The 14493-nt window shown below is 40.4% G+C and overlaps 3 protein-coding genes across 3 annotated transcripts; 2 read left to right on the top strand and 1 right to left on the bottom strand.

Annotated features, from left to right (window-relative positions):
- Positions 1 to 476: 476 nt before the first annotated feature.
- On the top strand, positions 477 to 4562 carry LOC121179027 (cytokine-inducible SH2-containing protein-like). Its single transcript, XM_041033599.1, has 3 exons — positions 477 to 683; positions 1441 to 1597; positions 1847 to 4562. Exons 2-3 carry the CDS (start codon positions 1459 to 1461, stop codon positions 2350 to 2352), a joined length of 645 nt encoding a protein of 214 aa, XP_040889533.1. The 5' UTR covers positions 477 to 683; positions 1441 to 1458; the 3' UTR covers positions 2353 to 4562.
- Positions 4563 to 5661: 1099 nt separating this feature from the next.
- Positions 5662 to 8950, top strand: LOC121179031 (transforming protein RhoA). The gene is made up of 5 exons (XM_041033604.1): positions 5662 to 5770; positions 6745 to 6902; positions 7260 to 7380; positions 7989 to 8119; positions 8204 to 8950. The coding sequence occupies exons 2-5, from the start codon at positions 6747 to 6749 to the stop codon at positions 8375 to 8377; spliced, it is 582 nt and encodes a 193-aa protein (XP_040889538.1). The 5' UTR covers positions 5662 to 5770; positions 6745 to 6746; the 3' UTR covers positions 8378 to 8950.
- A 519-nt stretch (positions 8951 to 9469) lies between these two features.
- On the bottom strand, positions 9470 to 14362 carry LOC121179029 (transmembrane protein 43). Its single transcript, XM_041033601.1, has 12 exons — positions 14333 to 14362; positions 13230 to 13379; positions 12950 to 13084; positions 12321 to 12415; positions 12151 to 12200; positions 11959 to 12028; positions 11810 to 11880; positions 11579 to 11706; positions 11386 to 11460; positions 10838 to 10939; positions 10571 to 10688; positions 9470 to 10481 (listed from the first exon to the last, which is right to left on the bottom strand). Exons 1-12 carry the CDS (start codon positions 14348 to 14350, stop codon positions 10279 to 10281), a joined length of 1215 nt encoding a protein of 404 aa, XP_040889535.1. The 5' UTR covers positions 14351 to 14362; the 3' UTR covers positions 9470 to 10278.
- Between the last annotated feature and the right edge of the window lie 131 nt (positions 14363 to 14493).

The following is a 14493-nucleotide window of genomic DNA, read 5'->3' as shown; positions in this document are numbered from 1 at the left end:
CAACCCAAACATAACCGGAATTCGGGCTAGTTGCCTTCAACATAAAAGTTGAAAACTGACTGTAGACAGAGCAACAAGTGATGGAAGAAACAAAACAATAAAATTACGTTGTGCACTGCAATCAGTCGCATTTAATTATGCACTAAATTGAAGCTGTAAATCAACTTTACAGACCCAAAGAGTTCAATATTAAATGAATAAATTAGAAATATTTGTTACGTTATTGTGAAATCGACGCAGGAAGTGTCGCGTGTTGAGTGTGTCTGTGTGTGTGTGTGTTGACGGAGCGCAGTGAAGCTGCTGGCTGCAGCCTGTCTGTCACTGCGGGCGCTGAAACACAAAACCTTTCTTGGAAACAGATTCCTGGAACCTCCGTCAGTCCAAACTGAACTGAGCTGTTTTCTGTCCTGCAGTTCACTGAATAAAGAGCACACACTCCGCTCCTCTCTCTCAGTGTTACTTACAGCAGACATACACACACACACTGGATATTTTCTCTTTTTCTATCTTCTTCTTTTTTTTTTTAAAGCAACAAATAGTTACAAGGAATGTTTATTTTTCGCCATCATCCGAGACTGTTCACTCGTGATGTTTAATTATTTACAGTGAGAATCTGATGGATGTGGCCTGGACTGTTTTTCAAACTGGTCGCAATCATTCCCTATGATTGTTCTTGATTTAAGGTAAGATTATTTCAAACGTAGACTGGTTAGTTAAGGACATTTGATTGCAGAGTGTATGCTGCGGTACAGTTTATTAAATCATAAACTGCTGCTGTACATAGTTTTATGATTATTCTTTTTCATTGTTTACCTGTTTTATATGTAAGTACATGGATTACATATGTGCACATGTTTATGCATGTGTACGTTTAGATATTTACTTCGACGTCACTCTCATTTACATAATCACATAAAGCTGTTGTTGGACTGCTGTTACACTGGTAACAGCTAAGGGGGATCCAAATAAAAGTACAAATAAACGAATGACATAAATATTTGTTTATCTGTGGTTTCAAAATCTGCTTTATTCTATTATTTTATTTTATTAAGGAAATATAATGTCAATTATGTAATATATTAATGCCTGGGTAACCTTTGGGGTTTTTAGCTATTGACGAGTTAATTATATATTTTTAAATTAATATTATTTTGTATTGTGGAGGTTTTTTGGTTTGTTACACTTTGAGTACTATCAGCTTTTTTTCCCCAGTTTGTCTGTTTGGCTTTCTGTTTGTTTGCTCACTTTGATCACAGTAATTGTGATGATATCTCAAATAAAAACTGAACAACCAAAACACAAGTTTTTAACCACTGAGATAAACGTTTTAAGAACTAACGTTATTTGAGGGACATATTGGAGCAGAATACAGCATAAACTTGCACAACAATCTCAACAATCTCTGATGGCAACACTCCAACATGAACGCTATCTTGACAGATCTGCTGTCAGTCAGAAATGGTGGCCCGGACAGTGACCATTGTACACCAGGAGGAGCGAGCGGGTTCATGCTGCCCACATCCCTCTCCTCCACCTTGGGACCCAGCAGAGGACCTCCACTGCATCACCACCACCTTCCAGTATCTACAGACCTCAGGTACACCAGCAGTTCACCAGTTTTTGACTTTGCATCGTACCTCATTAAAACATGACATCTAACTGTTTGCACTATTTATCTGATTTGGCAGACACTCATTCATTTACTCCAACGTGGCAAGCAGGAAATGACTCAACACATACACACTTTTGTACTTACTGTACAGTCATACTGTTCTTAACTCTGTGTATATTTGTTGTTTGGAAATTATTTGTATAAGTTTACTCCAAACAATTTGTATTTTTCCAGGCTGGTACTGGGGCCCCATCTCAGCGAGCGAAGCTCAGGCAGCTCTCCTGACAAAGTCGGAAGGTACGTTCCTGGTGCGGGACAGCAGTCACCCTCAGTACATACTGGCCCTGTCAGTGAAGACCCGCTATGGACCTACAAGTGTACGAATAGAGTACAGCAGGGGCTTTTTTTGGCTGGACTCCATCTCACCTGGTCTGCCTCACCTGCAGTCCTTCCCAGATGTTCTCAGCCTCATACAGCACTACAGGAGCTCAGGCCACACCACACAGGACCAGGCATCTGATGGCATTCACCCCAAAACAAAGACCGACCCTGCCCTGCACACAGCCAAAGACAGTGGAGTCCCTCTGAAACTGATGCACCCCTTACACAAACCAGAGGCCTTCCCTTCTTTGCAGCACCTGGCACGCCTCACCATCAACAGATACACGAACTGCCCAGACCAGCTGCCACTCCCAAAGCCTCTGCTGTGCTACCTGCAGGACTACCCTTTCCACATATGAGTGTCTCTGTCCCTCAGACACAAGACACAGATCAGGGTCACACTCCATGACCACATACTGTGACCCTGGGACGGTTTGACACCCCAGGCAACAGAGACTGGCTCAGAGGGAGAATATTGTAATGGTTCATGTACAATAAACCTCAGTGCGACCTCATGGCTCATGAATGAGCTTAGTCTTACTATAGCACTACTACTGTTCTCCAGAATAATAATTTTTATTATTTTTATATGTTTCAGCTACTGTTAATCCATTTTATTTCTACAATTCCAGTATGTAAGTTGTTCTTGTTTTTTTACCACCAGTAAGAGACTTAAAAGTTTTTGCATGTTGTGAGATCAGTGGTTTAATTTTGGGCCCAAACTGTTCCAGCAGAGATAAGATTAGAAATAATTTAGGTTTTCGTCTCAGGACCTCTGTTTTTCCTCTGCTTTGGAGCTGGTTGCACAGCGAAATGTTTATTCACTGTTCACGAAACCAATGAACCTGATGAACCATGGCTAAGCTAACAGTGATCTCCTGCAACACTCGCAACTTCTGGGCATCATTACGGCCATTGCAAGAATCACACAAAAGCTTGTAAACATGTCCTCACATCCTAATTGTTTTCCTGCACTTGCATAAAATCCAACCGATTGTGGAGGGGGGAGCACGAGAGGTCTGTTCCCTGCTGAGTGTCAGTGTAATTACTCTCTTCCCATCAAAATACAATGAAGAATTAGAATATTTGAGGCTACACTGACTGGAAGTGTTGTAACCAATACTATGAGTGTGGATAGATTGAGGTCAGGCTGACACTACATTACATTCAGACTGGAGGGCCACAGGTGACTGAAATCATTTTTAAAAATAGAATAAAAGACAGGGTTACAGTTTATGTTTTGTATTTCTTTAATGTCCTTTACTAAAATCAAATATCTTCCATTTGAAGAAGTGAATCTCACCATCTTACGAACTCCTTACTCACTAGTATGAAAATCAAAGGCTGTTCGTGAAATACTATTGTTAGCTATTAAAGGACATCTGTTTACAAACTGGTGTTACTCTCAGAAGAGGATTATACATGCCTAAGGAGAAATAAACCTCATAAATGATTTTTCTGTTTTTCCAAAGTGTGTTTTTCCTTTTCTCTGTTGAATGACTGGTCATTTGAACCTACTGTAATGATTTCTGTTTCAGCCCTGTTTGTTTGGCCTCCTGTCATGTTCTGCCCGCACACCAGATGTCCCCAAACTTTGTTCCTGTTTCCAAATGAAAATGTCCTCCCCTACAAAAAACACAACCCTGCGGTTCATTTGTGCAGTCAAGCAGCTTATTATGACCCATAGTTACGTTTTATTGTTAGGTGACCTTATGTGGTGGTAGACATTATTAGCGGAGGAAGTGAGGTGATGGTGTATAAAGAGAAAATCAGCATGGGGAGGAGGTCAGAGTGGATGGATGGGTCAGTAAAACACAGGGAGTGTAACACGGGACAGCTGTTCGCTTCCCATTAGTAATCAGTAATCATCATTGTATCTTTTGACCTGGACTTGTTCAACTACCTTAAATGTGTATTTATTATTGTAACCATAACGACAAAGGTCCTCTAACCTTAATGAAGAACTTATTTTTGCCCGAACCACCATCTTTCCTTAAACCTAACCAAGTAGATTTTATGCCTAAACCTACCCAAACCGTTACTATTCCATACAGTAAACTGCATGCTTATATTATAACCATGACAACAAAGGTCCAATACAACTGTGGCAGCTGAGTTGGAGGACTTGCTGTTCCAGATCCACCTGCTCACCTGTTTTCTATTTCCAATCACCAGAACTTCCCCCACCTACCTACACTACTACCCCCCCCCCCCCCCCCCCCCCCCCCCCAAGTCAGTTGCCAGATAATTTGCTAATATCTCTATGTGTCTTGCTTTCTGCTGCTCATACTGTGGACTCTCATTCCTGCTACCTGTATGTTGTTACCTGTTGTGTACCTGCCTGCTTGCCTGTCTGTCCATCCTTGCAGCCTCTAAGCTGGGAACACCCTGCCAGTGGTGCTCCAGTTGACGGTCTCCATTATGTCTGGTTCTTACCTGTTGGTGTGTCCAGCCCCTTGTCAGTGGTCGTGTACTCTGGACCCCAGCATCCTTCTCTGCATCCAGAGTAGCCCTGCCTTCGCCGACGCCCATCGGAGCAGTTTCATCTGTCTGTAGAAGAGGATTATATATGCCTGTGGATTTCAGAGAAATAAACTTTTTTTCCCAAAGTGTTTTTCTTTTCACTGTTGAATGATTGGCCACTTGAACACAGATGAATGTGAGGTATTAGTGTTACTGTTTTCATGGAAACATGTCTGAGTTGATTTCCGCGAGGTGGATCTGAGTAGCACTGAGAAAGCCTCTTATCTGGATTAGAGCAAGTAGTTAAGAGCTGAAGTTATTAATACACTGCTGCACCAACTGAGAACAGACTCTCTCTATTTCTGCCTCAACCTATCAGTCTGAAACACTTAAATAATTTCTCAGTCCACATTTAAATAATCGGCTTCATTAAACATTTTTCTCATTATAATCTCAATCTCAATTACAAAAGACTAAATGTTTTTGACCAGCAGTCAGCAACATCCTTGTACCATGTCTGACTGAACAGAAATGAGACAAGATAAGAGGCTGCAGCTGATGTTTATCAGTGCAATTTAAAATGTTTAGTGGCCAGGTCGGGGCCCAACTGAGGCCCCCGAACATCAACCATGTAACTCAAATTTGTACTTCAGTACAATACAGAATATAACTGCACATTTACTCAAGTAAAATCTAATCTTCATTTGGTAGAAAATTAAGTGGCAGCAGTTGTTTTTTAATTGTTTAAGTTTTTCATGCAGTTTTTTTTAAACATTTCATTCATGGCTCCAGCTTCTCCAGCGAGAGGATTTTCTGTTTCCTCATAACTATTTTATATTTATTTGTTTATTTATTAAAATAATTTAGAGGTTTGGACAATTGAGTAGGATGGAATTACTATTATCATGTAAGTGAAATACATAGACATTCATATTTTACATTAAGTATGTTAATGCATGCAACATACGAGTCATTGCAACATATGGAAATAATAATAACAACAACAACAACAACAACAACAATAATAATAATAATAATAATAATAATAATAATAATAATAATATAATATAATATGTAATTATTATAATTACATAATTACGTAATTACGTAATTATTATGTAATAATAATGTATTACACTTATAAATTATAATTTAAAATGTTTGCACAGCGGGGCATTGTTACCCTCTCCCCGCCCCTCCGTCACTTCCCTCCTGTTAATCCTCCAGCAGCAGCGGCGCAGTCAGGGAGCAGCGACGGAGGCCAACAAAGCACTACTTGGAGACCATTTGGACACATTTTAAACCCATCAGGAGGTAAGAATAAAATGTTAACACGATGAGTGATGTTTCGGTATCTTGTCACTCATTTTTATCGACAATAATACCGTTATACATATTTAATAAACCTTTATTTTCTATATTGTCTCTATGCTAGGCAACTAGCTAACGAACCGACAAAGTCGCATTGACTTCCGTTATGCTAAGCTTAGCCTGGCTAGATAGCCGCACCGGTTTGTGAGTCAGAAAAAAAGCGAGGTTTAGTTGAGTGGTTAGAGAGGAGCCACAAACACTGCTGTGGCATTAGATGAATTGTATCATAAATATTGCATATGTATCCCACACCACATTCGAATAAAACCAAAATAATGTAAACTTAGTGCATTAGCCGTATATCCGGCAAACGCTAGCTGGTTAGCTACACTAGCTAGCGTCAAGTCTTTTGTAAACAGAACATCCTCCTTACTCACTGAAATCTAGGTCAGTCAGCACTGCAGTGATTCACAGTTTTATGCCATTACCAAATATCAACACATTAACTTTCAGGTTAGTTCAGTTACTGTAGTAATGGTGATGCGGGACAGACCTTTAACGGGATAATTAGTGGAGTTTGATGCCGGGGTGGGTCAGAAACACTGGAGCGGAAATGTTTCGTCGTTAAAGAAGGTTCCTACTCTCACTTTTCATTTAAAGTTAGCTGAGATGTCGGTTCGCAGCCTGTTTATGCTGCTCATGTGTCCTTCCTTGTATGCAGTCTGCTGTGTAGCTGGCTGGCAGAGTATAACCAGCCCCGGTGCTGAAAGCTAAATAGTTAGCCTCTGGTGTTGGTTTCAGACGGGTCTGGCGTTGTGTCAACACAGCTGAAGGTTACTGCTGCTCATCGTTTCTCACCGTGGCAGTGGTGGTAGTGGTTGCATAATGCCTGAATGCAATAAAACGGCCCTCCCTGATGTTAAAGATAAAGTATTCTCACGTCGCAACCTTTGCTGTTTTCTGTGTCTTGTCTGCAGCTATGGCAGCAATCAGGAAAAAGCTGGTCATAGTGGGAGATGGAGCCTGTGGAAAGACCTGTCTGCTCATTGTGTTCAGTAAGGACCAGTTTCCAGAGGTCTATGTGCCCACAGTCTTCGAGAACTACGTTGCTGACATTGAAGTTGATAGCAAACAGGTATGGATAATTTTGCTCTTCTCAAACTTGAGACCAGAATTAGCATGTTGTAACTTGACACCTGATTATGGTTACAACAACAGCTGAGTGCTGGTTGTATTTTCTTTCCACTCCCCCTCACCTGCAGTCATACAGGTACTATGTGCTTGCTAAAGTAAATATATCTATCATAAGGTGATGTTTTATGTAAAATTGTTAATCAGAGTCATTTCAGTGTGCCCCATGGGTATTTCTGAATACATGATGGTTGTGTGGATGCAGTCATTGGGTCAGTATAATGTCAAACCTATAGACCAAAAGCATCCTGGACATTGTTTGGCTTTTATGTGGTTGATAACTTGTTAACTCTTGCGGCAGGTCGAGTTAGCGCTCTGGGATACAGCAGGTCAAGAGGACTATGACAGACTGCGTCCGCTCTCTTATCCAGACACCGATGTCATTCTCATGTGCTTCTCCATCGACAGTCCTGACAGTCTTGGTAAGTGATAACAGAGAGCTACGTTATTGTCTTTTTCGTGTAAATGTCATCTGTGTATTGATCTCAATGAAAAACAAATTAGACAACTTTGTATGTTGTTTCAATTCATTGGTATCTCACTAAATTATCAGGAGAGAACCCAGAAAAAAAGACCAGTTGGAGATTTAAAGTGGCTCTAATAATGTCATGTAAAGAACCAGCCATGAGCAAAAAAGCTGAACAGACACATTTGTTGACCGATGGAGACGCGTAATAGCACACTCACACTGTATTACATGTGTTGCTTTCTCTACTCACCTCTATACATCACAACTATATCCAGTTACCTGCATTTATCCTATAATCAAATTCAAATCTGTTCAACATGCATTGTTGTAAACTCTGTATACAATGATGGATGTTTTTCTGCTCTCCTTAATTCATGTCCAGACCATCTCATCTCACTAACATGTATCCTACAGTCTAGAGCTGCATAGATTATTAGTTGATTTGTCAGTGGACAGAAAACTAATCAGCAGTTATATTAATAAAAATCACTTTAAATCGCTGTAAGTTGTTTTTTTTAATGCTCTGTTCTGACTGGTGGTGTCTTTCATCCTCTCATTCAGAGAACATCCCTGAGAAGTGGACCCCTGAGGTGAAACACTTCTGCCCTAATGTTCCCATTATACTGGTGGGAAACAAAAAGGACCTGCGTAACGATGAGCACACCCGGAGGGAGCTTGCCAAAATGAAGCAGGTAAAAGTTTACCACACAAGCATATTTACACTCTCCCACTGGTGAATGCGTGTATCCTAAAACTCCTCTTGACCTTTTCTTTAGGAACCTGTGAAACCAGAGGATGGACGGGACATGGCTAACAGGATCGGTGCCTTTGGATACATGGAGTGCTCTGCAAAAACAAAGGATGGTGTGAGGGAAGTCTTCGAGATGGCCACCAGGGCTGCACTACAGGCCAGGCGGGGAAAGAAGAGCAGTAAATGTGTCCTACTGTAAACGGGGGCATGAGGACTGCTTCCTACAGGGGGGAAAGAAGAAGGTGCATTAGGTCAAACCTACCCCCAAACACACCCACACAAAAGACTGCTCTCCCCAGTTTTTACTAAAGGTGTAATGCTTTTACTTTTTTTGTCTTAAGCAAAAGTAGTCAGGTTCTGTCAGTATTCAATTTTGAGGTAATGGAAAAAATACTTTTTTGTACTTTAACATGAGTAAATTTGCCATAATGAAACCTCCTTTATCAACATCTAATCAAAGAGGTCAGCCAGGGGACCTGCTGTGTCATACCTGCCAACTACAGTCAAGTGCTTAAGCCCTGCCTGCTGATCTGAGGAATGTTTCTGCAGCCAACTAGGGTGAAGTACCTGTACACTGTGACCCGTAATCCTTTAATTATTTCAACAAACTGATGCACACATGAAGTCAAAATTTGTTTGTGCGCTTCATATACAAATCCTATATGTGCATTATGATCACATGCACAATATGAGACTGGAAACTCATTTTTGTTAAAAACGCAAATGGAAACCTTAGTGTTTTGTGTAATAAATTACTTTGTAAGAATCTTGATCATTTGCATCACTTGCTTCTCAGTCACCGAGTGACACTTAACCCAGTGAATTATAGTTCAGCTCAGAAACAGACTAAAGATGTTAAGGAAGGTTCAGGCAGAAATGTTTACAAGGATAAAACTTCTTCATCGTGCACATGCAATTTAACACTGGTGATTTTTGCATATGTGTTTCAGATTTGGTGTCAGGGTCCTGGGTGAGCCACAGTGCAAGCTCAAGGGTCCTTAGTAAATACAAGCCACTCTTTGGTTATCTCATATATAGAGCCTGACATATACAGGATTTTTGAGACTCATCTCATATCGTATTTGAAAGTTATTGGTAAATAAAAAAAAATGAAAACCAAGATGTGTACTTAGTGAGACAATTAACAGCTGAAAAATAAACCTGTCAGTGCTCTCTGATGGACAAACTGTACGGAATTTCTAAATTACTGCAGGACATTTTTTTCTTCAACGTTTAGTTAGTTTTTGGATGGTATGTATGCCACTACTGCTTTTTCTGTGACAATCTAGTGTTGTTCAGGCTCAGCGTGCTGGCCTCAGTAATTCCAGGCTAACTTGACTTGCACCCTGATTGAAAACAAGAGCCAGAAGTTGCTCGGGTCTGATAATGGACAATAAGTGCTTTATTTTACATACACTGCATACAAACAGAACAAAATCTGACCAGGACTTGTGTTGCTTTTTTTTTTTTTTTTTTGTCAAGGCTGGAAAAAGCATTAACATTCATCACTTTTCCTAAATATGTGCATTTTATTCAAGTCATTAGATTTTCAACTTTGGTACAATTTCCCTATGAGATACACAATGTATTACACTGAAATTGCAAACACAATTTTCCCTCAAGTATGAAGTGAGCAACAAAGTCTTTGGTGAGTTATATTTACAGTAAAAATGACACTAAAGTGATTTTATGTTGCTCACTGAGCAGAAGCATATCAAGTGAGAACACTGAGGATTTGCATGGGTGATTGAACTTTTGGAAGGCCACATATTATAACAACAGGTCTAAAGGCAACAACGAACTGCTTCCATTTGTGTTTGACACGTCAACACCAGCAGTGCAGTGGAGGTGATTTCTTTTTGTACTTCAATATATTATCAGGGTGAGAAACTGATGAGCACTGTAAAATATTGTCAAATGTTAAAATCCACTGAAACGCTGATGAACGGTGGATTAAATCCATGTTTCACCCAAGAAAGCAAGTCCTATGCAGGTTGCAACCCTGCTGTGGAAAAACAAGCTGCACAATACTGTCTCACACCTTTGATGATGGCTACGGCCTGGCATCGGAAACTGTTGTGACTATCATCACTTCAATAGTCACTCGTTCTTCTTGGCTGGAAGTCCTGAGCGGGCAAGAAGCACCGGAAGCAGACCTAGTGCTCCCAGAGCCACTGCCACTAATGGTCGGTAAAAAAGCCAACCGACAGCGATGGTGAGAAGAGACAGAGAACACGAGACGCACAAGGCAAAGATCTTCAGCCCCACGGACACCAGGTCTCTGAGAATAGGAACCCAATCCACTGCAGGCACAAAACAGATGGGGAATAAAAATGACAGATGCAGGGATGAATGAAATGCATGGATTATGTGGCAGTGAGTGTTTGTTTACCCAGTGTGTAGATGATGCGCATGGTCAGCTGAATACTGAGGAACATGAGGACCCATCCTGCAGCTCTGAGTCCCCATGTCTTCATACTGTTGTACTGGTGCTCCCTCGCAAAAACCTCCTATAGACAAAAATGCAACTGCATAAAGTACTGGAACAAAGACCACACGTGAAAATATGAGCCAGACAGTTCACGTGTATAGAAATTATAACATATTTCACTTTTCCCATAACAACAGCATCCCAAAAAGAGATAAAATCCACAGTGACCTCTGCAGAGAGCTCCTCCAGGTACAGGATCTCCAGAGTGTCTCCTGACTTTGTTTTAAAAGGCATCAGCTGATCCCCTCTCTGCATGGCCACAATACTGACCTGAACAGAACAAAACAAAACAAAACAAAACAAAACAAAACAAAACAAAACACAACACAACACAACACAACACAACACAACACAACACAAAACACAAAAAACAAAACAAAACAAAAAAACAGTTTTAGTTTTTCCAACAACTGAAGAAGAACCAGTTTGGTCTGGAGCAATTAGCCAATTAGTCAATAACTCAGTTGTCAGAAAGTTAACCAGTGACTCATTTGATCACTGCTTCAATGCCAGCTAATTTGTCATAGACGGATTTTGATGCGTCTTACGAAGGATCAAATTATTTCGCTGTTCAGTGTTTTAAAAATGCATAAACACATAAGTATTATGTGGGTAAGGGCACAGGAAATGCATGCAGAAAATGCTTAAAGTCAATAATTCAATAACATGTTATTATAGTTGAGATTAATAGTGACCAGGTCATCTGCAGCACTCACAGTTTGAGCAGGGCCGAGTCGAGACGTCTCACCGCTCAGTCCAGCGTAGGAGAATCTCACACGCACATCCCCAACCTTGTGAATAAAACCAAACAATCAAAACAGCTCTGTAATTGTGCAAACTAAGGAATATATAACACAGAAGAGGCCTGGACTTTATGTATCTGGGAGAAGTTCACATCTTGATACTCACCTCCGGCTTGCGTGGGTACTGAGTGTGATAGAAATAGTCGTCATGAATGGTGAGAAAAGGGTCCACGTTTAAGACAGAAAAGTCCCTCAAACTCAGTGTCTGGAAGTTATTTATCTGCTCCACCAGGCCTGCAGATGACAAAGTGGTGAATCTCAACAGTTTGCCAAACAATAGCTGTAAAACAGTGTATTGCAGTGTATTGATGTGAGATTTTTCAGATAGCGGTGATACCTTTAGACAGAATGAAAGGCCCAACTCTAACTTCTGGAGCCACTACTGTCACACTCTCAACCGCCATGGCACTGCAACGAAGGTTAAATTAAAGACGAGGTGCACACAGAAGCACACAAAGTTATTTCGGATACAAAGTAGTGGGGTACCTTGGGTTCTGGTGGCCAATTTCCTTATCAAAATTACGACTGTTGACCAACTCTGATTTCCACTCAGTGTCTGAAGAAAAGGAATCACAGTGCTTCACATCAGACATCAAAAATTGTACACAATTTCAGCTAGAGTCGTGCAGGCCATGCTGTTACCAAAAACAGAAAAAAAAAAGAAAATCAACAACTTACTGTAGCTGTAAGTCGTCTCAGTTTTGGTTTCACCGTTCTCTTGGTAGTCCCTGAAATTGATTGTGAAGAATCAAACTCCTTTGTCTTCAGTCTAAGAGGATTCTGTATCCCAGCCAACATTTTAACACCTGACCGCGCCCTGAGTGTTGACAGGCAGACAACAGACTCACCTGCTTTCCTGGTACTCCACCCACTGATACATCTCCACCTCCCTCTTCAACTTCACTGCCTGCACCACCACTCTGTAGTTGGGGTCATGCAGGGGCTGCACAAACACAAGCAGATGATTAATCAGCTTAAGTAAAAAATTTAGTGCATCGCTTGAGTATCGCTCACAGCTTGAGCTTAGCTGTTTTTGGAATTCGCTTTTTTTTTTTTTTTCGGGTTGCAGCATGTGACTTAATACATCTGTCAAATTAGCAACAGAATAAAATAATCATCATCCAAAATATGAATCTTCAGACAGAGATCCTTTTCCTGTGTGCTCTGCTGTTTTGTTTGCATGTATCGCATGATTTCTTGTGCCCACAGAAACTTGGATCCATGTAAATAATTATTTAAACCACATTCACGGGGGTTTGTTGTTTCTGACAAGATGTCTCATTCCAAAGACAGACAGGCTAATTGAACACTCCACCATGCAAATATGGTGTTAAACAGACATAAAATTGTAGAAGGATGAAATATTGTTCAATTCTAAACTTCTAATCCCAGTTATTCTCTTAAAAATATATTATGATCAATATGTAAACCTGGTGAGCAGTTTGACACAATCAATAAAAAAAATGCAACAACATACCTGTGAAGTGTGCAACTGTGCGGTCAGGTGAACTAGACGGTTGTTGTTCTGCAGGTCAAGGCTCACGTAAGGCCCCAATGATACAACCTGAGAAAGACCTTCATCCAGGGAAGATGCTGTTTGCAGAGCTCGTCCCTGAAAAGAGAATCAGTTACAGAAAACACGCACCATGTTTGTCCGATGTTGCATAACACAACAATTTATCCTTGAGTACATTAAGATACATTTTGATGTGCTGAACTTAAATGCAACTGTTTTTGAATGAATGAGTGACTCTTACCTCATTGGTAAAGAGAACATAAATTGAGAGGAAAAACAGTCCGATACCAAAAACTGTTCCTCCTGCTGTTTCACTTAGTCGCTCCAGGAATCCAGGGTTAGATTTAACAGACACACGCTTGTGTTGGTGTGTTTGGTCTTTACCTGAAAACTGAGACAAACACGCAAAAAAAAAAAAAACTGAAGCTGAAAGTCAGCAGTGGTCACAACTTAACATAAACATGAAACATGAAAAACTTGCGTGACTTCACCTCAAACACTCAGTGCTTTAGGATATATTATTCTCTAATCAGTGAATATTTCTGGTTACTCTGGACTGAGGATTCAGATTTGGCTATCCTAAAGGACCAAGTGAAACCTTTCTCTAGTGAAAACAGACAGTGATTACTGCTTCATTAATATATGATTCACTAAAAGACAGCCATTCATAATATTAGATAAGGATATACAAAGATACACTTTAGAGTCAATTGACTATTAACCAAACACAAGCTGTCAGAGTACACTATACATACTCTGACGGTATGTATGGTGAAACCAAACTAAATGCACCTAATTTATCTTACGATCATGTTTCTGTTTTGATCACATATTCACAGGCTTTTACCCACAAATGAAGATTTTAAAATTTCCACACAGATTTGCAAATCTGCAGTGAACCGTGAGTGAGGTCAGCTTCTTTGTTTACGTGCATTTGAGACAGGCTCATTCCCTCAAATAGATTCATTACAAATAGCCGGGCAAGAGAAAGTACCATGTTATTTTAAGGTTGAGCACTGAAGCAAGTCACAGAATTTGGCGTGACACACCTCTTTTGTTCCGCTCTAATTGTACTTCCTAACCTTCAACCGTTTTCATGTTTCAACGAGTAAAGTTATATGCAGAAAAATTTAACAAACTCTTGTAACACCAGACGTGTAACAAGTAACGACAAATTCAACAACCGGGGATACTAGTTAAGTGGCCGTAAAGATGTCAGTAGCTATATGTTGTATCGTAGACTGAAGCTGAAAAGGCGGTAGTTAAGGTGCTAACGGGTAACGTCAACTGCCTAACAAAATTCTTTATGAATTAAAACCAAAGCTGTTTAATTGAACCACTTACTGCCTGTTCTGAAGACATTTCTCTGACCTGTTCAGCTTGCTTTTATATACAGTCTGTAGCTCAGCTCCACAGCAAAGTTAGAAGATGACGAGCATACGAGCGACTGGGAGCTGTAACACCAACGGCTACTTAACATAAGGTACGCTCGCATTTTGACACGG

Source organism: Toxotes jaculatrix, chromosome 3 (assembly GCF_017976425.1).
Source record: "Toxotes jaculatrix isolate fToxJac2 chromosome 3, fToxJac2.pri, whole genome shotgun sequence".
Taxonomy (NCBI): Eukaryota; Metazoa; Chordata; class Actinopteri; family Toxotidae; genus Toxotes; species Toxotes jaculatrix.
The sequence above is the reverse complement of the archived record's forward strand: the minus strand, read 5'-3'. Positions and strand labels throughout refer to the sequence as shown.

Excerpts from the sequence above, each read along its gene's own strand:
- LOC121179031 (XM_041033604.1), top strand. The coding sequence starts at position 6,747 with ATGGCAGCAATCAGGAAAAAGCTGGTCATAGTGGGAGATGGAGCCTGT. Across the intron at positions 7,381-7,988 it reads CGACAGTCCTGACAGTCTTG|AGAACATCCCTGAGAAGTGG; the intron begins GTAAGTGATAAC and ends CCTCTCATTCAG. Across the intron at positions 8,120-8,203 it reads AGCTTGCCAAAATGAAGCAG|GAACCTGTGAAACCAGAGGA; the intron begins GTAAAAGTTTAC and ends CCTTTTCTTTAG.
- LOC121179029 (XM_041033601.1), bottom strand. Across the intron at positions 13,085-13,229 it reads ATGTTCTCTTTACCAATGAG|GGACGAGCTCTGCAAACAGC; the intron begins GTAAGAGTCACT and ends TTCTCTTTTCAG. Across the intron at positions 11,461-11,578 it reads AGTACCCACGCAAGCCGGAG|GTTGGGGATGTGCGTGTGAG; the intron begins GTGAGTATCAAG and ends TTTATTCACAAG.
- LOC121179027 (XM_041033599.1), top strand. The coding sequence starts at position 1,459 with ATGGTGGCCCGGACAGTGACCATTGTACACCAGGAGGAGCGAGCGGGT. Across the intron at positions 1,598-1,846 it reads CCAGTATCTACAGACCTCAG|GCTGGTACTGGGGCCCCATC; the intron begins GTACACCAGCAG and ends GTATTTTTCCAG.